The 26,779-nt window shown below is 36.9% G+C and overlaps 1 protein-coding gene across 1 annotated transcript in view; it reads left to right on the forward strand.

Moving 5' to 3' along the window:
• The window catches only part of RYR2 (ryanodine receptor 2), a 1,099,979-nt gene that overhangs the window by 445,007 nt on the left and 628,193 nt on the right, over positions 1–26,779 (forward strand). Inside the window, exons 15-17 of the mRNA XM_007942720.1 lie at positions 4,547–4,730; positions 6,911–7,046; positions 22,333–22,428. Coding sequence (XP_007940911.1) covers positions 4,547–4,730; positions 6,911–7,046; positions 22,333–22,428 — 416 coding nt within the window. The remainder of the gene's footprint in view (positions 1–4,546; positions 4,731–6,910; positions 7,047–22,332; positions 22,429–26,779) is intronic.

Raw genomic sequence — 26,779 nt, forward strand, 5'->3', positions numbered from 1 at the left:
TTGGTCTGTCTCTCAATCCTTTGAAGATACCTAAATATAATTCTTTTGAATTCCTTATCAGAGAATTCCAATGCTGCTTCTTCCTCAGGGATGTGTTCTGGGTCTGTATCCTGTTCTCTTGTTTCTACCACTTTATCTTGCTTCTTTTTGTGGACTGTGATAGTCTCTTGTTTCCGAGGCACCATGGTATTGTATTAAGATCTCTGTTAATTGTTTGTGAAGAGCAGCCAAGGGTGTTTCAAGCTCTTCTTGGTGGTTTTTTATCATTGGCCCATTGGTGGAGAAAGAGGTGCTGGCTCTTGCTCAGTAAGTGAACTTGCAGGAGGTGTGGGTGTAGTTGTATCTTTTGAGGACTGTTGCTGTCTCCCATTCAGTTAGGCAAAAATTACAATTGAATAACCATCAAAAAAAGTATAAGCACATGGACAAAAAATACACCCCAAAATCACACAGGAGTAGTAACCCAAATAAAGGAAAAGGGGAGAAAGAAGAAGAAAACAGATAAATCTGCAATATCTGGGGATAGGTCACTGAGAGGAAAAAGGTAAAGAGAATAATGAATAAAGAAAACAAACAAAGAAACAAACCAACAATACAAAAGAAAATAAAAGCAAAAACAAAACAAAACAAAAGAAAAACCAACAAGGGGCGGTGTTAACCACGAGAGAAAGAAAAACAAAAGGTGTAGACTAGGACCTTTTCAGTCATGTAGTGCACGTCCGGAGACGTGTTGGGGTTACTGGAAAGCAGAACTTCTTCTTAAGTCTCTGGAATCTGGTAGAGCACTGTTTCTTTAGGTTGTCACTAGCTGCTAGTTACATGTTGATTTGTTTTGTCTTGGTTTTATTGTTTAATTTTTTGAAAAGGTGAAGCTGGTGTGTTGTATTTTTTATTGATTTAAGTGTGTTGGTTCACTCTGCTGTTTTCTTTATGATGGTAGAATCACTGTGTATAGTGTGGATATGTGTTTCTGTGTCTTGTAATGAGGGTTTAGAGTTTGAAGTGAGAGGTTTTATGGTAATTGGCTGAATATGTTTTCTTCTATTGAGTGAGTGAAGATATTGGCAGAAAAGGTGGGAGCGAAAGAAGGAAAGCTTGGTGTTGCTAGGATCAGTTTCTAGGGCTTTGAATAGGCTATTTTTGATGATGTATTTATTTGCAAGACCATGGCTCAACCCCAGGAAAGATTCTAATTGTTAGAGCATCACAAATTTCCACCAATTTCAGGCACACTCAAAGATCCCACCTCCGCGGCCCCACAGCGCCAAAGAACAGCTCCAAGGCAAAAATCCTGGGAGTGCGGTTTCTTCCCTCTTCCTGTTCCATCTGCCCATGGTGCTGATGTAATCCTGCCAGACCACCAATGGCCCAATCTGGAGTTTGTCTGTGATACCGCCCAGCTGCAGCACCAAAGATGCGTGCAGTTTCAGCTGTGTTAGGGTCGGGGGAGTACCTGCTAGTGACCTGCAGTCCTGATCTCTGTGACAAAGAAAAGCACGATGTCTCCCAGTCTGACCCCAGTCCACTCTGTGACCCTCTAGGAGGGGAGGTAGCTACCGTTCCTGTTGCAACAGTAAGTTCTCCTCTGAATCTCAGTGGAGGTGTCTGTGCCCACCGCCAGCATCTAGAAGACCCAAATTACCTCCAAAAAATCAAGATCAGCTGCTGGAGGCAGGTCTCTACTGCTGCCCACTGGAATATTAGAATGGTCGCTGGTATGCTGTTATAAGGCATCCTCCCTCTTGGCTCGGGGATCTCAGGCAGGTGCCCTAGCCGCGCACACAGTGACTATTCCAGAAGAGTTTCCAGTGCCTCTCTCGGGTGCCTGTCCATCCCCCTCTGGTAGCTCTTTCCTAAATAATCTCCCTGTGCCTTTCCTCTAATTCTGTTCTTCCATGTTTGATGCACTCTGATTCAGTGAGCTGTTCAGAGCTCCAAAATTCCTAATTCAAACTGTTGTGGCTAGTTTTCCAAGACCTTAGATGCCAGAGTGATAAAGCGTGCTGCTCACTGGCATGACTCCATTTTGGACCTCTAAAGTTTTTTTTTTTCCATTCATAATTATGTGTTTTAAAACAGAATGTCATTAATCTTAATAAATGAACATATTTATATCCCTATGATATATTTATTCTTCAAAAGCTAGAAAATGCTTTATGGTCCTGTTCCTTAATCAAGATTTTAAATATGCACGTATATATTTTTATTTTTTTCAGTTAATAGAAAAGCATTTCAGTATGCTGTTTCCAGTTAAAAAGCAATTTTCTTAAATTAACACCATTAGAACATAGTTTTCAACCAGCAAGAATTAAACAGAATGGCAGTGAATGTCAAGGATAGCATACTTAACAATTCCTTCTCACAAAAAAATTAAATAATAAGTAAAAAAGTAAATGATGACTCATCCTTAATATTAATGTTTGTAATATAACATCCTGTGTAGATTACATAAATAAGAGTCCACAGGTGGTGGAAATGGTTTGTGCTGTGCTATTAACCTAAAGGATAATGAAGTTTTCAACCCACCCAGTGGCAAAAACCTGGAGTTAGGAAACCAAAAGTGAAGAACATGCTTGGCATTTTTCAAGCTGAAAGAACAGAAGAAATCAATCAAGCCTTGAGTTGCTATTCTGAAAGATTCTATGTGCAAAATATTGAATGATGCAGGAAACATCAAAAAAAGATGAAAGGAATATATAGAGTCACTATATTAAAAAGATTTGATCAGTGTTCATACATTTGAGTAAATGGCATATAATCGAGAACCAATGGTACTGAAGGAAGAAATCTAAGCTGCACAGAAGGAATAGGTGAAAAACAAGGCTCCAGGAATTGCTGTAATACCCATTGAGATGTTTCAACAAGCATTTCAACAACAGGTGCCATTTGTCTTGTCTGGCCAACAGACGGAAGAGATCCATATTTGTACCCGTTCCAAAGAAAGGTGATCCAACAGAATGTGGAATTTATCAAACAATATCATTAATACCACATACAAGTAAACTCTAGCTGAATATAATTCAAAAACTATTGCTGTAGTATATTGACAGGGAACTTCCAGAAATGCAAGCTGGTTTCAGAAGAGGACGTGGAATAAGGGTATCATTGCTGATGTCAGATGAATCTTGGCTGAAAGCAAAGAATACCAGAAAGATACTTACTTGTTTTATTGACAAAGCAAAAGCGTTTGACTATGTGGATCACATCAAATTATGGATAACATTGAGAAGAATGGAAATAACAGAAGATGAAATTCTCATTAACACTCATGAGGAACCTGAACATAGACCAGGTGGCCATTCGAACAGAACAAGGGGATAGTGCACAATTTAAAATCAGAGGGGAGTGCATCAGGATTGTATCCTTTCACTGTATTTATTCAACCTATTTGTTGAGGAAATAATCTGAGTAGCTGGACTACATGATGAAGAACATGACATCAGGATTGGAGGAAGAATCATTAGCAACCTGCAATATGCAGACAACACAACTTTGCTCACAGAAAGTGAAGATGACTTGAAGCACTTACTGATGAAGATTAAAGACTACAGTCCATAGTATGGATTCCACCTCAACTTAAATAAAACAAAAATCCTCACAACTTGGCAAATAGCAGCATCACAATAAATGGAGAATTTAAGCTGTTAAAGATTTCATTTTACTTGGATCCACAATCAATACCAAAGGAAACAGCAATAAAGAAATCAGACGACATATTGCACTGGAAAAATCTGCTGTGCAAGACCTCTTTACAGTGCTGAAGAACAAAGATATCTCTTTGAAGTCTAACATGTGCCTAACTCAAGGCATGGCATTTTCAGTCACCTCATGTGCATGTGAGAGCTGGACAAAGAATAAGGAATACCAAAGAAAAGTTCATGCATTTGAGTTGTGTTGTTGGGGAAGAATACTGAAAGTGCCATGGACTGCCAGAGGAAATAACAAGTCTTCCTGGAGGAAGTGCAGCTGGAATGCTCCATAGAAGCGAGAATGGCCAGGCTTTGTCTCACTTACTTTGGTCATGTTGTTAGAAGGGACCATTCACTGGAAAAGGATACCATGCTTGGTAAAGTGGAGGGTCAGCAAAAAAGTGGAAGGCCCTTGAGGAAATGGATTGACACAGTGCCTGCAAAGATGGACTCAGGTGTAGCAAGCATTGTGAGGCTGGCGTAGAACTGGCAGTATTCATTCTGTTGTATATAGGGTCGCTATGATTCAGAGTCGACTATGACATGTAACAACAACAGTGGTACTTCAGAAGACAGGCCTGGTAATCTGTCCCTGTAAAGATTACAACCAAGAAAACTATGAATAGTTCTATCTGTAACAATTTGGGTAATTGTGAGTCAGAATAAACTTAACAACAGTGAGTTTCATTTTTGTTCAGTTTGTATATGACATAATACAGAATTTCTGTTGTGAACAAATTCATTATTGCTGTTTATATGTTCCTTTCACTGTGGTACAGGCAGAGAGGATAAAGTTGTGCCGTCATCTCTAAACTAAAAAATCACTGATGTAAAGAAATCTTTGTAATTTATTTTAGGGGACTTGATGCTCTCAGCAAAAAAGTGAAGGCATCCACAGTGGATTTACCTATAGAGTCTGTAAGTCTAAGTCTGCAAGATCTGATTGGCTACTTCCACCCACCAGATGAGCATTTAGAGCATGAGGACAAGCAGAACAGACTACGAGCTCTGAAGAACCGACAGAATCTCTTTCAGGAAGAGGTAAGTTCCTATTAACACCCATGTCTTCTCTGTTTTTCTGAGAATATAACTTCATCATGGGGAAAATCCCCATGATGTGACACCTTTGTATTTTGATCTACAGTATAAGACAAGATAAGTGAAATTAGGATGAATCCTGCAATTATTTTTATTTCTCTATCACTGTTATTAATTTTAAAAGATGAAATTTTTCATTCCCTGGCAAGGGACATTTATTGTTTCTGTCTGCTCAACACTCACACTGGTCATTCCTAAACACTATAGTCAGCTTCATGTTGGCTACATAAGTATGGAATCTTAAAAGGGCTGAATAAGTTAAGGTTTCGGAGAGCATCAGTGTTTTCAGAGGGTTCCTCAGGTTCTTAGGGGCTACTTGGAAGATATTTAGGATCCACCAGAGAGTGTTGAGGATGGAAGCTGCCTAGGAATGGACCACCCTCAAGGCAGAGACACAGCCTTCCTCTTTTTACACAGCAACCCCCTTTGTTCTTATGCAAATATTGTTTCTATGCATGATGTTATGTCACCAAATGTCCACTGCCAAAATAGAGCTTAAGTGCTCTATTTTATGAGCACAGTACCAGGTGGTACCAAGTGACTTATTTAATATCCTAATGCTAGTGTCAGAACCAGGACCATATCAAGAGTTTCAATGGGAGGATGTCAGGATAATGGCACTTGAGGCTAACTCAGCAAGTATTCCATTCTTTTCAGTGCTTCTTTTTTTTAAGTAATGAATATTCTTGAGTCAGAGTATCTTTGTTAAAATAGCTAACAAAAAAAAGGTTAGAGGACATTGCTGAATTCCCACATTCCCTAAATCTATGTTCTTCTACCTTTACAAGAAAAATCACTTGCCTTTGAATTGATTCTGAGTTATAGGGACCCCATGTGCATCAGAGTAGAACTATGCTCAGTAGGTTTTTCCATGGCTAACTTTTCAGAAGTAGATCACTAGGCCTTTCTTCTGAGATGTCTCTGAGTAGACTCAAACCTCCAACCATTAGGTTAGCACCCAAGCACATTAACCCTTTGTACCACTCAGGGACTCCTCTAGCTTCATAGTTGCTTTTCAATTTCCTGTCAGACACTTTTGATTGTAACATTAATTGTGGAGGATATTTTCATAGTGTATACAAAGATGTAATGCCTAAGACATTTGACTGCTAACCAGAAGGCTGGTGGTTCAAACCCACCAGCCACTCCTCAGAAGCAGATTGGGCAATCTGTTTCTATAGTGATACTGCCTCAGAAACCCAAGGGGGGGGGGTTGCTGTGAGTCAGATTCGACTCAATGGCAGTGAGTTTGGTTTGGTTTTTTAATACAAAGAAATTACCTACTTGAAAACTGTACTGGCACGAAACAAGGGAAATCTCAGCCTAAGCCTACAATAACAATGCCGAGTAGTTTATTGGGAGTTTTCTTTTCATGTATATTGATTTCTTAGACTATTTAAAGCATTTGTTTAGTATTTGGAAAAAGTAAAACCAAACATTTGGCTTGGAAGAGTTACAATACTGATTTGGTTTAGTATTTTCTTTTTCTCATGAAAAATTATCTGGATGTGAACCTAGAAATGTTGTTAAGTTTTTGGTCCTTTTTAAATTCTCTGTGTGAAATAAGTTAATTTGATTAGTCAACTCTTTATAGCTCTTCTTTTCATGTGCTTTGTCTCACTTGATAACCTTAGTCTAGCATTAGTAAAAGCGTAAGTTCAAATTTCAACCTTATCTTTAAGAGTTATGTAATGAATGCATTTTAAAATTTATTAAAGACGTGTTTTCTTTATTTAATTTACAATGTCTTCAATTTACTATTGCTAATGCTACCTATCCTGAGAGTAAGGATCTGCTCTCATGTTTAGGAAAGAATACCATTATGGCTGATTGATTTCATATACTACTAAACTTTGCAAAGAAAAGTATGAAGTATGCATTTTTATATTGTCCTTCTGGTCCTATTTAATTGACAATGACATTGAGGGTTTAAAATCCATGCAAAAGAACATTTTACTTGACAAGCAAATGTGTTTCTTCTTGCCCTTTGAATAAACTATGAATTTTCTTTATGATTAACAGACTAACTTAAGTCCAGACTTTTTTTTTTTTTTAAAATCAGCATTTTTTGTTTTGTGAGCATAATTACAGTTTCTGATTGTGAGTTTTCTTTTATCTTGCAGGGAATGATCAACCTCGTACTTGAGTGCATAGACCGGCTGCACATCTACAGTAGCGCGGCTCACTTTGCTGATGTTGCTGGGAGGGAAGCAGGAGAATCTTGGAAATCAATTCTAAATTCTCTGTATGAATTGCTTGGTGAGACATATGATCAAGTCTTTAAGAAAACTAAGTTATATGTACTAAAAATGATCATATAATAGTCACAGCAATTTTATAATAGACTCTCTATTTGAGGCTTTTGGGGTTTTACTTTGGCTGGACTGAATCCAGTGATGTTAAATATTTAAATCTATCTGGCAGTGAGATGTAGCCAGACAGTAGATTTTCCTGTGATTAAAAGTGAAGAGTTATCTAAGGTCAGTTTTTGCTGCTTAACTCTTTCGTGATTTATGGGACATCTAGCTCCCACCAATATTTTAACTTCTCAGGTTTTGGGGGAAGCTGCTATCCCAGTTGTAGTCCATGCTGATGCTTGGCAGAGAACCATATAGCTCTATGAATGTGAAAAAAGGGGCCTTACCTCATCAGTCCTACCACCAGAGTCTGCTTGGGACGTATCTGTCCCACATAATTATATAAAAATCCATATTACTTATAAAAAATGTGTTTCTTTCTTTCATTTCAACATCCTTTCAAGTACTGAAAACACATGGCATCAATCAAAAATTCAAAGCAGAAAATAATTTGTTCGTGAAAGTATTAAGACCTCTATATGCATGTGTATTAAATATTTCCTTTTAGGTTCTGAAGTTAGTTCTGCAAGATCTCCCTTTCTTCCTCACAATTCTGTCCTTCCTGATATTTCCTCTAGTGTCCTTATTTAGTCTTTATGCCATCTACATTTGACAATGTCTAGGTATTCTTGACGTTATTTCAAGCAAAACTTGCTATAGTTATATTGCATATTAATAATTCTTGCAAATATAAGTATTAAGTATTAATTATGTATAGGCTCTGTGTAAATGTTGGTTCTCATTCTTTTGGGTCTGAAGTATTGCAATTATTCTGCAATTAAAGAGAGACAGTATATTATTCAGAGCAGTAGCAGCAGCCAGAGCATCAGCACTGTTAGTGCCTGAGTCCCTATTCTCACAGAACAATGCAAAGAGGGCCAGAGCAGTGTACTGTTACAGGGGAGGGGCTGTAAGCATAGGGAGCCTGAATGTGTTACTCAGGACAGTAATCAGGCCTGCACTTTGTTCTGGAGGGAGACTTCCAAGGCAGTTTTCTCCAAACATCATTAAAAAGATTATTTGGAACAAACACTTTCAGTGCCTCATTGCAAAACATTAAAAAACACAGAAACCCTCGATGAATCATCTGCCTGATCTCCAGGCTACGACTGCAAACTCCCACATTCATCCTATGTGCTGCAACTACATATTATTTCCTTTTAGAAAATATACATATTTTCCCATCATTCTTGAAAGTGAAGTAAATTACTTATCTTGGTATATGAGGCCATCTAACCCTTTCAGCCTCATCTTTTCCCACTACCCTTTCCATTTACCAAACCCCAGTCTTCTAAATATCCCATACACAGTCACACCTGTAAGATATTTTCTTACTCATATGCCAAAGGGGCAGGGAGGCCACATCTCCTGACCTCCTCTAACCCCACAAGAGGAAGACAGAGTCACCATCAATAGCCCAAGGCCTATTCCTGTGAGGCCAAACATGCTGCCTCCCTCAGCCCTTTCATTAACCCTGATACCAACTGTTTCTCCTGCAGCACCCACCAACTTTCTGCTCAAGGTTCAATAATTCGCTTCAGTGGCCACACAGAACTCCCAGATTATGGCATTTATTAGGGAAGCACCAAGCTACAACTCAAGTTCAGGAACAAGACTCAGTCTCTCTCAGCCCACTGTCTCTCAGCCAACAATCTTTCACAGTCTCTCTCCCAGGAGTGCACATCTCTTGGTGTTTCTCTCAGCAATGTGTGTCTCTTGTGTCTCTTTCTCAGCAGCCTGTGTCTCTCAGGAGTGTGTTTCTTTCAGCAACACATCATTCTCAGCCAGCAGTCAGAAAGACTCCTGCCTCTAGGAGGGCTCCTTTTGAGCCTTGCAGAGTGGCCAAACTAACCAATTATAACATCAGAATTCTAAACACCTGAGAGAGAGCACCAACTTCCCAGAACATTGCTTTGTGCCACCCACAACAGAAATACGCCAGGTGGATAACTTTAACAATCAGGCACTCCTCAGGCGCTCACGGCAAATTCCACCAGGGAGTTTACAAAGACTTATGGCTAGAAAAGCCATATCAGGTGATTTACTACACCACACCATATCTTTTCCTGCTCGATAAATTCCTGTATGTCCTTTATGACCCATTCACCTGTCACCATCTTTTGAAATTATTTTTCACATTTCTACCAACTCTTAAACAGAATTAAAGGCTTCCTTCTCTGTGCTTCCTTGACACTTAATATTTACCTATTATAGCGGTAATTACATTACTTATTTGATTGTATATATGTCTGTGATCTCAAAAGCAGGAACTGCACTTTTCTGATTTGTATATCTCTGTCACTTAACTTGGAGCTCTTGTGGTGCTTAAATGGTTAAAGCATTTGGCTGCTATCCAAAAGGTTGGCAGTTCAAACTCACTAGGAGTTAGCCATTCCATGGGAGAAAAATAAGGCAGTCTGCTTCTGTAATGATTTACAGTTATGGAAACCCTATGGGGAAGTTCTACTTCTGTCCTAAAGGGTCACTATAAATTGGAATTGTCTCAGTGGCAGTGGTCACTTAATGTCTTGCACAAATTAAGTACTTAATGAATGTTTACTATTTAAGTGATCAAGTCCTTATAAAATAGGAAAGTATACTTAAATATAGAAAAGATATATTAATATATTTTTATGTAAAAAAAATGAAGAGTTGTCTAATATTTGAAAATTCTCTATTCTTGAACCTTGTTAAAATGTATAAAGTCATAATACTATTTAGCAAATGAACCTCTGGTGCCTATTAGATTTTTAAACATGTTTCCATTATGGGCTATTCTCTTGGCCATTAAACCTAATGCATGCAGTTGGGTACTATCAGGTGAAATTCATTATGCCAAAAATAGGATTTGGCTGGCATTTCTTTGAACAGGACTAGGGACATAGGGGTTTTATAGAAATCTTGATTCATTATTTTATCCACAGCAATAATCAAGATAAAGATTTTATGATACAAGATTCTAAAGACTATATTTCTTTGAAAAATGCATAATTAAACACTGTATTTCTGGATATAGTTGTTGTTGTTTGCTACCCTTGAGTTGGCCCCTGACTTATGACAACTCCATGCACAACTGAGCTAAATATTACTTGTGCCATCCCCATGATGAGTTGCAGATTGTACCATTGTGATTCAGAGGGTTTTCACTGGATGATTTTCAAAAGTAGATCACCAGATCTTTCTTGTTAATCCATTTTAGTCTGGAAACTCTACTGAAACCTGTTCAGTATCAAAGCAACATATAGGCTTCCACTGACAGATGGGAAAGGTTCATTGGCCAGAAACCAAGTTTCTCCTTGGGTTTCCGAGGCAGTATCACTACGGAAGTAGGATTGCCCAACCTTCCTTCCGAGGAGTGGCTATTAGGATGTATTCAATTGGAAATAAAATAATACTTAAACTCAAACTGGCTTAAACAATTATGCTGTCAAGTTGAATACAACTCATAGCGATGTGACATGACAGAGTACAACTGCCCCATAGCATTTCTTGGGCTATAATCTTTACAGGACAGATTGCCAAGTCTTTTTCTTCTGCAGAGCTGCTGGATGGGTTTGAACCATTGACCTTCAGGTTAGGAGTGCTTATCTGTTGTGCAGCCAGGGGTCCTTGGCTTAAACAATGGTGTTGTTATTGTATGCCATTGAATCAATTTTTTATTATGCTCTGGTGGTGTAGTACCTAAGGTATTTAACTGCTAACCAGAAGGCTGGCAGTTCAAACTCACCAGCCACTCCTCAGAAGGAAGATTTGGCAATCTACTTACTGATACCACCTCAGAAACCCAAGGAGGAGTCGCTATGAGTTGAATCTGACTCTACGGCAGTGAGTTTGGTTTGGTTTTGGTATAGGTCTGAGTAGAACTGCCCCTTGGGGTTTTCTAGGTTATAATCTTTATGAAAGCAGACTGCCATATCTTTTTCCCATAGAGTGGCTGGTGGTTTCCTACTGTTGACCTTTTTGTTAGCAACCAAGTGCTTAACCATTGTACCACCAAGGCTCCTTGGCTTAAACAATTGAAGTGATTTATTGGCTTGCACAACTAACTGTACTGGTAGGTTATACTTAATTGCAAGATTATACCATCAAGCACCAGTTTTTATGTCTTTGCTCTGCCTCCCACAGGGCCAGCTTCCTCTAATGCTGGCTTCCCTTTATGACCTCAGTTGGCTGCTGTCAACTCCTGGTGGTACATATTTCTTCTCTAACATGCAGGGAATGAAAGAGGGCTACTCCTGGAAATTATGTTGGCTGTTGTTGAGTTGGAGCCAACTCATGGCACCCCATGGACAATGGAACAAAGAAAGGACTGCTCAATCCTATGACATTTCCATGATTGATTGTGGATTATACTGTTGTAATCCATAGGGTTTTTCGCTGACTGATTTTTGGAAGTAAAGAGGGGGCTATTTTCTAAAACTCCTTAACAAACCAGTCCTTGTGTCGTGATTAGCCTAAACTGTGGGGCCATTCCAGAATCTGTCACTTTGGTAAGAGGGATAGAAATTTCACCAACTTATAGAAAGAATGGCTGCTATGCACAGGGAGACAGCTCAGGGGGCAGGAGTGCATGGAGGGATGGACACAGGGAAGAGGTAACTATCAGGAGGAAGTAGGAGGGGAGATGTTGCATTGTGGTAAATTGTGGTCAGTGTCATGAGACAAAGTGTATGTGAACTGCTGTATAGAAAGTGTATTTGCTCTGTAAATTTTCACCCAAAGCACAATAAAAAGAAAAAGGAAAAGAAATTTCACCAACTTTGGCTTTGATTGTTCAGAGACCCCCTCCTCAAACAGAGGCCAAGCCTGGCTGCCACACAAAGGGAGAATTACAATGCTCATTACAGATGTTAATTCACATATCCAAGAGGTTTTAAGGACCAGATTCTAATCAGAGTGCTTTTATGCACAACTTAGCATGACGTTTAAACATAATAGACATTCAGTGGCTAGTTAATGCTTGAATTACTTATTAACTACATTACAGAGTTTCATATTGAGGTTAGATACTGGTGACAGGGTATATTTTGCCATCATTCATTTTGCGAAAAACCAGTGAACCTATTACTTCTCTTCCAGTATGTCCTTTTTTTGAAAAACAAAAGTGTAACTTTTCATTCATAACCAACAGGCTCTGAGAAAATGCCCATTCATGTCAGTGAGGGTTTCACTACCACCTGTGAGTTTGGGTGTATTACCAAATCTGTGCTCAATTTGCTTATCTGCAGGGTGGGAGAAATAATATCACCTACTGTTTGGAGTCATTGTGCCAAACACATAGATTAATGTAAGGCACTTAGAAAAATGCCAGGCACGCAGTAAGTAACAACTTCATTTTTAGAAATATGATCCATGAAATGGCAATGATTCTTCTCATAAGGTTGCTGGAGGCTTAAATGTGGTAATATATGTCAGATATTTAGCATACCATATTATTGCTCTTCTCATTATTATACCCACTTTATATGAATAAGGAGCACTGGTGGTACATGGTTAAGTGCTCAGCTGCTAATTGAAGTCAGCAATTCAAACTCAGCAGGTTCTCTGTGGGAGAAAAATGAGGCAGTCTGCTTCCATAAAGAGTTATAGCCTTGGAAACCCTTTAGGACAGTTCTACTCTCTGTCCTACAAGATCACTGCATCTGAGCTATTATACAACAATGGACTTGGTTGTTTGGTTGATATGAATACTTACTATTATAATCCTCTCCCTTGTTAACATAATAAAACTTTACTCTCCAACTTCTGTTTTTGTATTTGTTGTCTTTGTATTTGTATTTGTTGTCTCTTCTATGTCTTAGAAAAAGAACTTCAGTAGAAACTGTCAGATATAACAGAAAATTCTGGATTACCCAATAGAAGACATTGGATTATGATTATTGCAGATATACACTGACTTTGGTTTCCTCATTGAAACTTGAAGAAATCATATTTTCTTTATAGTGCCCTTTAGACAGAACTTTTGTATTTTATTGCTCTACCCATTCTCTGTGCGCAGTATCACACAACTCACACACATCTATGTCCTCAGCATCTGACACATAGCTGGTATTCAGTAAATATTTGTGATATAAATGATTTTAGATAGTGCATGATTTCTGGTCAATCTTTCTGCCTCTGCTCCCTCTCTCCATCAATAATCATCAGGGAGTACTCCACACACTTCCTCCAGGACATGATTTATTTTCTAAGACCTAGTATATACCCTTCTTATTCTAGCTTTCAGAATACTCCAGCACCATGCCCAATGTGTCACTTTCTTTCCACTTGTAACCTCCACATGGGGCACAAACATCCTTCACATAGGTGACATACTTTTCCGAAATTACCATTTGTCTTTTGATTTCATGGTTCTATTATTTATCATAAGACTTTAATTTTTATGTATTCAAATATCGAATAGAAATATGAAAAATATATGGAGACAGTTCACAGAAAAACAAATAAATTGATAATAAAATATTCTCAATCTGGCCATTTTAAAACATAAATTAAAATAATAAATCAAGATCATATTTCACTCCTTAAATTGACAAAGATAAAAAATATTTATAATACCCTGCATTGGAAAAAAATGATGTTCTTGATTGTTCCTGTTCTCAAGAGGAATGGTTTCAGTCTCTCTCCATTGAGAATAATGTTGGCTGTTGGTTTCGCATAAATGCCCTTTATTATATTGAGGAATGCCACTTATATTCCTATTTTGCTTAGAGTTTTGATCAGGGTGTTGGATTTTATCAAATGCCTTTTTTGCATGGAATAATATCATCATGTGGTTCTTCTCCTTTGTTTTATTTATGTGGTGGATGGCGTTGATTGTTTTTCTAATGTTGAACCATCCCTGCATACCTGTTATGAACCCCACTTGGTCATAATGAATGATTTTCTTCATATGTTGTTGGCATCTGTCGGCTAGGATTTTGTTGAAGATTTTTGCACCTATATTCATGAGAGATATTGGTCTGTAGTTTTCCTTTTGAGTGATGTCTTTGCCAGGTTTTGATATCAAGGTTATGCTTGCTTCATGAAATGATTTAGGTAGGATTCCATCCTTTTCTATGTTTTGGAACAGTTTGAGCAGGAATGGTGTCAGATCTTCTCTGAATGTTTGTAGAATTCTCCAGTCAAACCCTCTGGGTCAAGACTTTTTTTTGTTGGTAAGTTTTTGATGACTTGTTCAATTTCTTCTTTTGTTTTGGATTTGTTCAACTTTTCCACATCAGTCTTTGTTAGTTTAGGTATGTGGGGTGTTTCTAGAAATCTGTCCATTTCTTCCAGATTTTCAAATTTGTTGGAGTACAGTTCTTCATAGTATCCTGATATTATTCTTTTTATTTCAGTTGATTCTATTGTGATGTCACCCATTTCATTTCTTATTCATGTTATTTGTATTCTCTCCCTCTTTTCTTTTGTTAAGTTTGCCAGTGGTTTGTCAATTTTATTAATCTTTTCAAAAACCCAACTTCTAGTCTTGTTGATTTTTTTATTGCCCTTCTATTTTCTGTTTCATTGATTTCTACTCGAATCTTGATTATTTCCTTTCTTCTGGTGACTGTAGGTTTTTCTTGCTGTTCTTTTTCTAACTGTTGGAGATGTTGGCTTACAGTGTTAATTTTGGCTCTTTCTTCTTTTTTGATGTGTGCATTTATTGCTATAAATTGGCCTCTGATCACTGCTTTTTCTGTGCCCCAAAGATTTTGGTATGTTGTGTTTTCATTCTCGTTTGATTCAAGAATTTTTTTAATTTCATTTGTTATTTCTTTTATTACTCAGTCATTCGTAAGGAAGGTGTTATTTGGTTTCCATATGTTTGGGCCTTTTCCATTGATCTTCCTATTGTTGATTTCTAATTTGATAGCATTATGATCTGAGAAGATACTTTGCAGTATTTCATTGTTTTTAAATTTAAGAAGCCTTGCTTTGTGGCCTAACATATGATCTATCATGGAAAACGTTCCATGTGCACTGGAAAAGATTATATATTGTGCTGTTGTTGGGTGAAGTGTTCTGTAGATGTCTATAAGGTCAGGTTGGTGGATTGTATTGTTCAGCTCTTCTGCATCTTTGTTGAGTCTCTTTCCAGTTGTTCTATCTTTCATTAAAAGTGGTGTATTAAACTCTCCCACTATGACTGTGGTGTCGTCTATTTGCCTTTTAAACTCTTATAAAATCTTACTTATATATTTTGGAGTTCTTTCATTGTTTCCATAGATATTTATTATGGTTATATCTTCTTGTTCAATTGATCCTTTGATCACAATATAATGTCCTTCCTTGTCTCATATGGTGGTTTTTATCTTAAAGTCAATTTTATCAGAAATTAATATTGCCACTCCTACTCTTTTAAGGTTGCCATTTGCTTGATATATCTTTTTCCAACGTTTGATTTTTAGTCTATCTTTGTCTTTGTCTCTAAGGTGTGTCTCTTGTAGACAGCATATTGATGGGTTTTGTTTTCTTATCCAATCTGCAACTCTCTGTCTCTTGAGTGGTACATTTACTTCATTAACATTCAGTATAATTATTGACAAGTATGAGTTGGTTTTTGTCATTTTGTTATGTGTTTTTTCATGGTGTCCCTGGTTTCTTTGTTCCATTATTATTTTCTGTGCTGAGTTCATTATGTTTATTAATCATGTTATCATTTCCTTTGTTGCTGTTGTTTTAGTATTTGCTGAATAGTTGTGCTTGTCCTCTTTTTTTTATTGTGATATGAAGGTTTGTCATTTTTCTTTGCAGTTACCCTGTGATTTATAATTTTCTCCCCAAGATTAGAGCCGTCCATTCTATCTTGCAACACTCTTGACTTCCTCACCATTTATAAGTTCTGTAACTACACAGTATTTTCCCTCTTTTTTGTTTGTAGTTGTCCTCACTTGCCAATTGATGTCTCTGGTTCGCTGTTTACAATCTTGTAAGTTTTACTTTGAATATGTCCATAGCTGTTGTTTCTGTGTTATATCATCTTGTGTATTAATGGTCGGTTGTTATTTGCTATTTTTGGTTCTCTGTTCAAAGGACTCCCTTTAGTATCTCTTATGAGGTTGGTCTGGTTTTAACAAATTCCCTTAGTTTCTGCTTATCTGCTAATTTCACCATCATATTTGAGTGACAGATTTGCCAGGTATATAATTCTTGGTTGAAAATTTTTCTCTTTCAGCATTTTATATATACCATCCCATTGCCTTCTCGCTTGCATGGTTTCTGCTGAGAAATCAGAGCTTATTCTTACTGGTTGTCCTTTGTAACTTTTTGTTTTATCCATGCTGCTTTCAGGACTCTTCTCTGTCTTTGTCTTTGGTTTTGATGAGTTTGATGATGATATGTCTTGGTGATTTTCTTTTGGGGTCTATCCTGTTTGACGTTCTTTGGACTTACTGAATGGATATAGTCTCAGTTTTCATCATATCAGGGAAGTTCTATTCCAACAAATCTTGGACAATTTTCTCAGTGATTTTATTTTTCTCTTTCTGTTTTGAATTCCAGTGACACATAGGTTATTCCTTTTGATGCACCTTAGGCTTTCTTCATTTTCTTTTGCTCTTTTTTCTGATTGATCCCTTTCCAAAGAAGTATTCAGGTATTTGTCTTCAGTCTCATTAATTCTTTCTTTCCTTGCATCAGTTTTACTCCTTTGCCCTTCCAATATGTTACCTAATTCTGACAATTTAGTATTAATATTCTGGATTTATATCTGTAGATTTAGAATCATTTTAATTTTTCATTTATTTTGTCATTCTGTTCTTATATTTTCTTCCAAAATTCTTCTAGGGTTTTGTGTCTGTTTTCTTGGTCTGTCTCTCAATCCTTTGCAGATACCTAAATATAATTCTTTTGAATTCCTTATCAGAGAGTTCCAGTGATGCTTCCTCCTCAGGGATGTGTTCTGGGTCTTTATCCTGCTCCCTTGTTTCTACCACTTTATCTTGCTTCTTTGTGTGGATTGTGATGGTGTGTTGTCTCTGAGACATTGTGGCATTGTATTTATATCTCTGTTAACTGTTTGTGAAGAGCAGCCAGGGTGAGTCAGCCTTTTCTTGGTGTTTGTGTATCATTGACCCATTGATGGAGAAGGAAGTGGTGGCTCTCACTGAGGAAGTGTAGCTGCAGGAGGTATGGGTGTAGTTGTATCATCTGGAGACTCTTGCTTTCTTCCACTCAGTTAGACAAAAATAGCAATTGAATAACCACCAAAAAAGTAAAAGCAACTGGACAAAATATACACCGCGTAGTCACACAGGGATGGTAACCAAAGAAAGAAAAAACTGTGGGGAAACAAAAAACCTGCAACATCTGGGGAGAGGGCAATAAGAGAAAAAAGGTATAGAAAGAGAATGATGAAGAATAAATGGGAAAAACACAAAAAGAAGAATAAGAAATGGGTTTATCCATGAGAAAGAATAAAAAAAAAATTGCAACCAGGAACAGAGAAAAGATAAAAAGCTGAAAACTAGAACCTGGGAGGGAAACAATAAAGAATAATAGTAAAAAGGACAAAAGTAATAATAATAATAGTTTTAAAACAGACAAAATCAAACAAACTAGAAAACAGAAAGAAAATGGGGGCAGGACAAGACAGGGCACCCAGTCTCCTTCCAAGCACAGATTGAGATGGAGTTCCTGCCAGCTCAGAAAGTGGGTAGAGGTTGGCTGCACCTCCATTCACCAAGAGGGTGTGGGGTATAAGAATAACAAGGCAAATGTCGCACCTTTCCAGTCGTCCGGGTCCAGAATGTCCTTGGGTTTCCTAGCAAGTGGAGCTTGTTTTTAAGTCCTTGGAATCTGGGAGAATGCTGTCTCTTTAAATATCCAAAATGATCAAGCTGGTTGTAAACATTCAAAATGGCTGTGCCCTCCGGACTGAGAAAAGTCCACATCTCAGCCCACGTTCCTCTTTGCTGCTTCCCTTTTTATTCCCCAGCCACCAGAGCAGTCCTACCATCACTCAGCAATACCCAAGCTGTCTGTGCTGTCAGGATCGCTGTCAGACTGCAGCCCCATTTGTCTACTTTTTCTGGTGTTTTCATGCAAATTCTTCTACTAGTTGGAGTTTAACCCACTTTTATATCCTTCCCTTCAAAGCTCAGGTCTCCAGGATTATCTTCTCTATCTGTGTTAATTGGTTCCCCTTTTCTTTGTTGAAGAGGGTCTGTGCAGTCTTTCTGCCTGTTCCACCATCTTCCAGAAATTCCGGTGTCTACTTTTTATGAGAGGGTTCATACACTTTTCATTTTCTGTATTCCCTATTATGTATTTATTGTTATTGATATATATTATAATTGAAAAAAAAGTACTTAAAACATATCTAATGCTAGACAATTGATGCTCAAAGAAAAAGAGCTAATATATTAATCCCTATTTAATGAGAAAGAGAATATTTATATATCAGTGCAAATAAAAAGAATGCTTTTCAAGTATGTATGTGGTAATTTTAATATCAATGTATTAGGCAGGTAGAATGAGGAGATTTTGTTAAGTGTTCCTTTGACTTCCCTTGATTTTGTGTTCATTATATTCAACAGTTATTGATCTTGTGTTCAGGAAAAAAACAGATGTAAACTTATGCTGAATATTGCCATCCAAAAGAATTAGGAATCATCTGCTGCTAGTAGTTTTTATTGAGAGACAAGTGGTACTGTACAACTTTAGTTTGGCTGAAGAAGTCTCAGATCTGCAGCAGTTATTAGGGTTCACTAAGATATTTACATCTTACTTGTCCTTCTTTAGTCAGCTATTAAAATTTTGTTTCAAAATCATTAATTCCAAATTTCTTAAGAGCCATTCCCATTTTGGTAAATAAGTAGGCATTGTGAAATAAGCATTTCAATGAAATTGAAATTTTTGTGAAATAAGCCTTTTTTTTTTTTTTTTTTTCTTGGCATGTCTATTTAGCATGATTAGAAAGGGGAAGGGTAGGAATAGTAATATATAACCATTATGGAATTTGACATGAGTATATGTAATATGTGTTTTAGGTGGAGAATGACAAAAGTAGATATATGAGTCTGCAATTTGCAAGACCATAGGATCTTATGAACACCAGTTTTCATGCTGGAGAAGTATTGCTGTGGCATGCTTTCATTCATCTTTTCTGACATCCACACAATTAATCTGTAGGAGGCTTGTAAGCCACTGTCATTTTCTAAAGCCATCTGAGAAATGGCTCTTTGTCAAACTCTCTCTATGAATACTCATTTTATGATGATGCAAAGTATGAAACGAGGATAGATTGCTTCTCTGTTTTGTATGGCATAAGTTACTCATTATGAATCCTTAAAGACATGCAATTAGAGATTTTTCACATCAGACCAATTTCAAAATAATTTAGGGAGGCAAATCTTCCTGAATGCCAAAGAACACTGGAATAAAGCAGGAAAGAGATGGAATAGAAGGGCATGGTCTTCAAACACACTTGATATCAGATGTTGCTACAGTGTTCATTCATATGGATATTTCCTATCTTGTTCTCTAGGAAATCTGGGAAGCCATTTTATAAACAAAACCATTATTTTTCTAACTGGTAATAATCTCATCTGGTGGCACAGTGCCTAAGGCTTTTGACTGCTAACCAGAAGGCTGGCCATTCAAACCCACCAGCCACTCCTTGGAAGGAAGATTGGGCAATCTACTTCCATAGAGGTACCACCTCGGAAACCCAAGGAGGGCTCACTGTAAGTCGGGATCAACTTGATGGTAGTGAGTTTGGTTTGGTATATGATACAGCAATAGCAGTCATATGCTCCCAAGATTCACTCTTTTTATCATTTCTAGATAGGCTGGTTATTCAGGCAGCAAGAAATTGTATTGTGAGTCATTATTATGTAGTACCAAATAAACAGACTCTGGAATCAAACCACCTGGATTCAAATCTTGTTATCAATATTTGTGGTCTCTGTGATCTTGAACAAGTTTTTTATCTACTTACCTTCTTCACAGGAAACCTGCTTGCCTCATAGTCAGTATGGGAGGGAGGAGATATTAGGAAATAAATCAGTTCTTACTTGGTTATGTGGCTTCATGCCCTCTAGTTCTGACTAGAAGATAAAGCTGACACCTTTAGGGGGCCTGCAGTAACTTAGAGCTATCTCTTCTGTTGTGGGTCTTTTGGAGGTTCCTAGCTGAACCCCTCTGCCCTGCACTTCCTGTGATGTGGCACTTGCATCTCCCTTCTGGGTTTGTTTGCATCTCCTTCCTTAGCCCAAGTGTGTCTTTTCTTTTCTTTTTTTTTTTGTTTTTCCCCTGAAGTCTTCATTTTCTGCAGCTGGAGATGGTGCAGTGGAATGGACTTAAAGTGACCCCACGATCCATGGGAATATTCCTGTGTTCTTGGCTCAACACAGCCAAGGTGCAAGCCAACCCACTGAAGCAGTTAGTCAGAGCTCCTCTTACTCTGTTGATTTTCTGGACTTGGGTCATCAGTTCCCAGGTTACTAGGTCCCTCAACGGCAGGATTAACTCCTTCAGCTCTCTTAGAAGTTTCTATGACACTGTTGTTGTTTTTATGTGCCATTGAGTTGGACTGGACTCATATCAACCCCTCCTCAGGTTTCCCAGGTGGTATGACTATGGAAGTAGATTGCCCAACCTTCCTTCCAAGGAGTGGCTGGTTGGTTTGAATTGCCACCCTTAAACTCTTGTTAAAGCCAACTTATTTAATCACACATAACTATTCTGCATAGTGGATAAGGCATTTGGCTGCTAACCAGAAGGTCAGCAGTTCAAACCCATCAGCTACTCTGGGGAAAGAAGATGAGGCGATCTACTTCCGTCAACATTTACAGCCTCAGAAAACCAGTAGGGGTCACTATGAGTCAGAATGAACATGCTGGCAATAAATAAGTACTCCATGACAGCAACTAGACTACTGTTTGGCTAAATACTAGGGAACAAAACTCTAGGCAAACTGACACATAAAATTAATCTCACAAGAGTTTAATTGTACCCTGTAACTGTGGGATCTTCTTCCTCTGCTCTTCACAGGAAATAAAAAGCAATATCCTAAAACTTTGTTTTTTTAAACTACTTCCTAGCACTACTAGATTTTAAGAAGTGGTATTTCTTATGTGGATAACTTTTTATCTTTCAATGTCATGTTACTTGAAAATATCACCAACCCTTTATAAATAATTACATCGTTTTGTGCAATCTTATAGTATAAGCATAGAATCTATAAACAAACAAAAAAAAATACATTTACCAGATTTACTTCAAAAAATTAAATAATTTTGCAGGAGTGCATGGGAGTGAAAGACACAAGGAAGATGTAACTGGGGAGGAAGTGGGAGGGAAGCTATTGCATTGTGGGAAATTGCAGTTGATGTCATGAGACAAAGTGTATGTGAGCTGCTGTATGGAAAATGAATTTGCTCTGTAAACTTTCACCCAAATCATAATAAAAATTTTTTAAAAAATTAAATAATTTTTAAAATTTGGAAGTTTAAAATTAAGAGTATAAACTGGATTGAAAATGATTTTATATGTCATGTAGGAATTCCTTCTCATATGGGTTTCTTGGTCAAAGTGGAAAAAACACTAGGTTAAGTAAAGTTAACATAGGTAATTTCTTTCGTTTTTCTTTTTTGGTAGGATTTCTCAGAGTCTAATATGCATTGTGAATGGGAAGAAGAGATGATGTAGAGGAAAAAAGAAACTGGTTTTCAAATATATTGGCCATCGTCTGACTCTCCCACCCTTTTTTCTTATATAACATATACTTATATAACATTTAGTTATAGTACACTAGTATTTTTAGTACATTTTCAGGAAAACTGAGGTGCTTTTAGCTTCTTCATTATACGGGTGAGAAAACTGTGTCATCCTGAGATTAAATGATCAAGTCTCAGGGCTAATTAAAGGAAATAAGGTATTAGAAGCCAGCTGAGGAAACTCCCAGGACAGCGTTTTTTTTTTCCATTACCCTTTATTGTTTCCTCCCTATGTGAAGTGTTACTTTCCGAAATTATATTCCTTCTAATGAGCAGTGTATTTCATTTCCGTTAATAAATATCAATTTGTATTTTAATATATCAGTTTTGCATATGTATGTATTCATGTATGTTTTAGATGTAAAGTATTTTGTCCTTGGTCCAGCATGTTAGTGATTCTATTAGCTTGCCTTAATTTTTAACACAAGGAAGGAAAATCACATAACTGAAATCTGTTTATTATTTTGTTTTATTGTTTTGTAGCGGCTCTAATCAGAGGAAATCGTAAAAACTGTGCTCAGTTTTCTGGCTCCCTTGACTGGTTGATCAGCAGATTGGAAAGACTGGAAGCTTCTTCTGGTATGTTTTCCAGTTATCTCCTTTTATCACATATTGTTCATATTTTCTTTTGTCCATTAAGATATTAAAAACAAACTCTGAGGTTCACTGCAATATGAATGTCTTTTTGTTAATAAGCTGAATATTTTATTTATTGGCAAAATTGTTAGTGGGTCCACTAGTTATTTTTGAATAGCAATCTAGCAATCTCCTGTCCATTTACATTTAAAAGAAAATTTAATTGAAGTCCTAAAAGCTGCCAGAGTCACAATTCTCTCTCTCTTTTTTTTTTTTTTGTTTATTTCAAATCAGTTATTCCTGATACATTGTAAAAACAAAAGGACAGATTTGGAAAAAAAAATTCCAAATCATATAACAAACTATTTCATTTAAAAGGGATTTAGTAATACTAGTAAACAGTCTTTATAGTGGTAATAGTTATAAACTGAATGCCCATTGCCATCAAGTCAATTCCAACTCATAGCAACCGTTTGGAAAATAAACCTAATACATTTATCTCTGACAAATATATTCACTTTATTTGAGGGTTGTGGAGGCTTACAAGTGACCACCATGCCTACGTGAAATCACCAGCACTGTAGACTGTGTAATGACACTTCAAACTGCACCTACTGCTCTTCCATCTCTTTGCATCATTTTGTTATTTGTCTATAGTACTAAAGCCTTCTTGTGTTACGTTATTTTCTCTATCAGTCTTCTAATTTAGTAATGAGCTCCTAGAAGGAAAGGACATTATTTCATTCATTATTGTATTCTCTCCACCTTGCGTACCATCTGGTGCCTACTAGGTGCTTAATAGTGTTTGTTGAATGAATGAATATTTAAATTGTGACAATATCATTGTCAATAGAACATCATTCTGTGACTTTTGGACACATATGATCTTCCTCAAACACAGTGATTTTGTTTTCCAAACATTTTTCTACTTTTTAGTGATGTCAGGTTGTATGTAGTCATTTGGTAAACTTACTTGTGTAGTTTTATAAAAGTTATGATTTTCCTACATGACTGTCACTAAAATGCTAATGATTAGTTTTAAATATTTGGCAATAAAATCTCAGGGGCAACCTACTGTGGAATATGTTGTCTTGGGTTCTTTTATATTAAATAGAGTTTAGTTTACAATCATGATTTCATTTAATAAATGAATTCTGTTAATTTTAGTAATAATAATAATAGCTATAGTATTTTGATTTTTTTTATGACCTTTGTATATATTTTGTATACCAAGAATATGCATACAAGTGTTAAAGCCAGACTCACACCCAGGCATTTTTACTCTAATGCCTGTGCCTTGAAATACCTATACCATTTCCACCTGCTGATAAAATGTGCTTACAGAAAATACTTTAGAAAAAGAAAAGAAAAACCTGTTATACTAGACAGGTTGGCAAGTATTTTTTTAATGGAAATAAAATGTGCCAGTTATTCATTTTCTTCTACTTAAAAATAATCCCAATGCAAAAGATCTTAAAACATTAGTTATGAAATAAAAGGGAAAACTTATAGGAGATATGTGATACTCAAATTAGAGTTTATCACTTCCTTCTATGTCTTCGTGCAAGAAACAGTATTACTTGGTTCTCTTTGAAAAGATGTTTTAAATCCAAGTGTTTATTTAGGAGGAGAAAACACCTCTCTTTCTACATGTTAAATCATTTAAAAGTTCTAATGCATTTGATGTAGTTTTGTATGCATTAAGAAATTTCAATGAGATGATTTACATATTATGATTAGGAAATGATTCCTAAGATTTTATTTTGTAGCTCTTTGATGCTTATTTTTTGTTCTGTGCTATATTTATTTATGTTCTGCTATTTTTGTTTGGTGTTATCTTTTATTTCTTAAATATCTTGTCTTCCCTTTCATACTAGAGATTCTTTAAAAGCAGTAACATACCTTGTACATTTTGATATAAAATAAGGACTCAATAAATGTTTAAAAATAATTGTATTATACTTGCTAATTTGAAATTTGAGATAGTAGTTTAAACTATGATGAAAATAAGAGTGAAATGATAGAATGACATTCAACAGAATAGTTTGAAGTTTCAAAAGTTTCAAGAGATGAACAGAAAGTGTAGGAAGTGAATGTCAACAGTTAGAATATTTGACATTGAAAAGATTATGGGAATTTGAGTGGTCATGTGAGATTGTAGCTGAATCATCAGAGAATGTTCTAGACTATGAAGATTGTGAGTAACAGAAGAGAAGAATTGGGAAAAAAGGCAAGCAGTAATTAAAGGTACAAGATCCTACAGACTTAGGATGATCATGTTTATGTGTGAAAAATTTAGTTCTGGCAGAATCTAGGCCTATCACATTAGATGGAAGAGGAAAATGACAGTCAAGAATATAGGGATCAAAGTAGGCTGGAAAAGTGAGCAGAGTGCAGTTGAGAGCTGTTAAATTGAATAGGAATGAAGCAAATAAGACAACCAAGCAAGCACAAAGAACCAATGGAAAATAAATAGTATAGGATAAACATTTATGATTTCAGCATTCTATGAAATTAGGATGGATATGGAGATGAAAACAAAATAAGCAGGTTTCACTAATGTGTTTGAAAGGAAAAAAAAAAGAATGTAAAAATAATTAAATATTCAATGGCATGTTAAATATCTGCTAGGCATGTGGCATATAAAACTAAGATGGAAGAACTGGAAAAAGACACAGAAAGACTCATGCAGGGACAGATTTGGTGAAATTGAATAAATATAGAAATAGAAGAACAGATGAATGTGGTCAGAGGGTAATTTCAAGTCATGGAGGAAATTTTCAGTTTTACATGGAAGAGAAATTTTACAGGAAGAACAATTTTACATGATTTTGTTGTTGTTGTTATGTGCTGTCGAGTTGGACCCAACTCATAGTGAGTTCTTCTTGGGTTTCTGAGGTGGTATCACTACCGAAGTAGATTGCCCAAACTTCCTTCCAAGGAGTGGCTGGTGGGTTTGAACTGCTAACCTTCTGGTTAGCACTCAAGTGCCTTAGGCACTAGAAATTTGAATCGTAGTGATTTCTAAGACATTGCCCCAATGACTAAAGCCAAAGATGAGGAAATTGAAGATTTTTATCAACTTCTGCAGTCTGAAATTGACCAAACATGCAATCAGGATGTGTTAATTATCACTGGTGACTGGAATGCAAAGGTTGGAAGCAGGGAAGAATCACGGGTAGTTGGAAAATTTGGCCTTGGTGACAGAAATAATGCTGGAACTCGCATGGTAGAATTTTGCAAGGCCAACGACTTGTTCACTGCAAACACAACAACACAAATGGTGGCTCTACACGTGCACTTCACCAGATGGAATACACAGGAATCAAATTGACTACAGCTGTGGCAAGAGGTGGTAGAAAAGCTCAATATCTTCAGCCAAAACCAGGCCAGGAGCTGATTGTGGAACAGACCATCAACTGCTCATATGCAAGTTCAATGTGAAGTTAAAAACAATTTTAAAAAGGCCACAAGAGCCAAAATATGATGTAGAATATATCCCTCCTCAATTTAGAGACCATCTAAGGAATAGATTTCATTCATTGAACACCAGTGACTGGAAACCAGATGAATTGTGAGATGACATCAAGAGCATCATCCATGAAGAAAGCAAGAGGTCACTGAAAAGACAACGAAAGAAGAAAAGAGCAAAATAGATGACAGAAGAGACTCTGAAACTTGCCCTTGAGTGGAGAGTAGCTAAAGCCAAAGGAAGAAATGACAAGATAAAAGAGCTGAACAAAAGATTTCAAAGAGCAGCTCGAGCAGACAAAACCAATTAGTATAATGAAATGTGCAAAGACCTGGAGTTGGAAAACCAAAAGGGAAGAACATGCTCAGCATTTCTCAAGCTTAAAGAATTGAAGAAAATATTTAAGCCTCGAGCTGCATTTTTGAGAGACTCTATGGGCAAAATATTGAATGATGCAGGAAACATCAAGAGAAGGTGCCAGGAATACACAGAGTCACTGTACCAAAAAGAACTGATCGATCTTCATCCGTTTCAGGAAGTGGCATATGATCTAGAACCAATGGTACTGAAGGAGGAAGTCGGAGCTGCAGTGAAAGAATTGGTGAAGAACAAGGCTCCTGGAATTAAGGAATACTGATTGAGATATTTCAACAAACAGATGCCCCATTGGAGGCACTTACTTGGTTATGCCAGAGATTTGGAAGACAGCTACCTGGCAACTGACTGGAAGCGATCCATATTTGGACCCATTCCAGAGAAAGGTGATCCCACAGAATCTGGAAATTATAGAACAATATCATTAATATTGCACACAAGTAAGATCTTACTGAAGATAATTCAGAAACGTTTGCAGAAGTATATTGATAGAGAACTTCCAGAGGT

The sequence above is a fragment of the Orycteropus afer genome, unplaced genomic scaffold (genome assembly GCF_000298275.1).
Source record: "Orycteropus afer afer isolate SDZICR_OR568_19922 unplaced genomic scaffold, OryAfe1.0 scaffold00096, whole genome shotgun sequence".
Lineage (NCBI taxonomy): Eukaryota > Metazoa > Chordata > Mammalia > Tubulidentata > Orycteropodidae > Orycteropus > Orycteropus afer.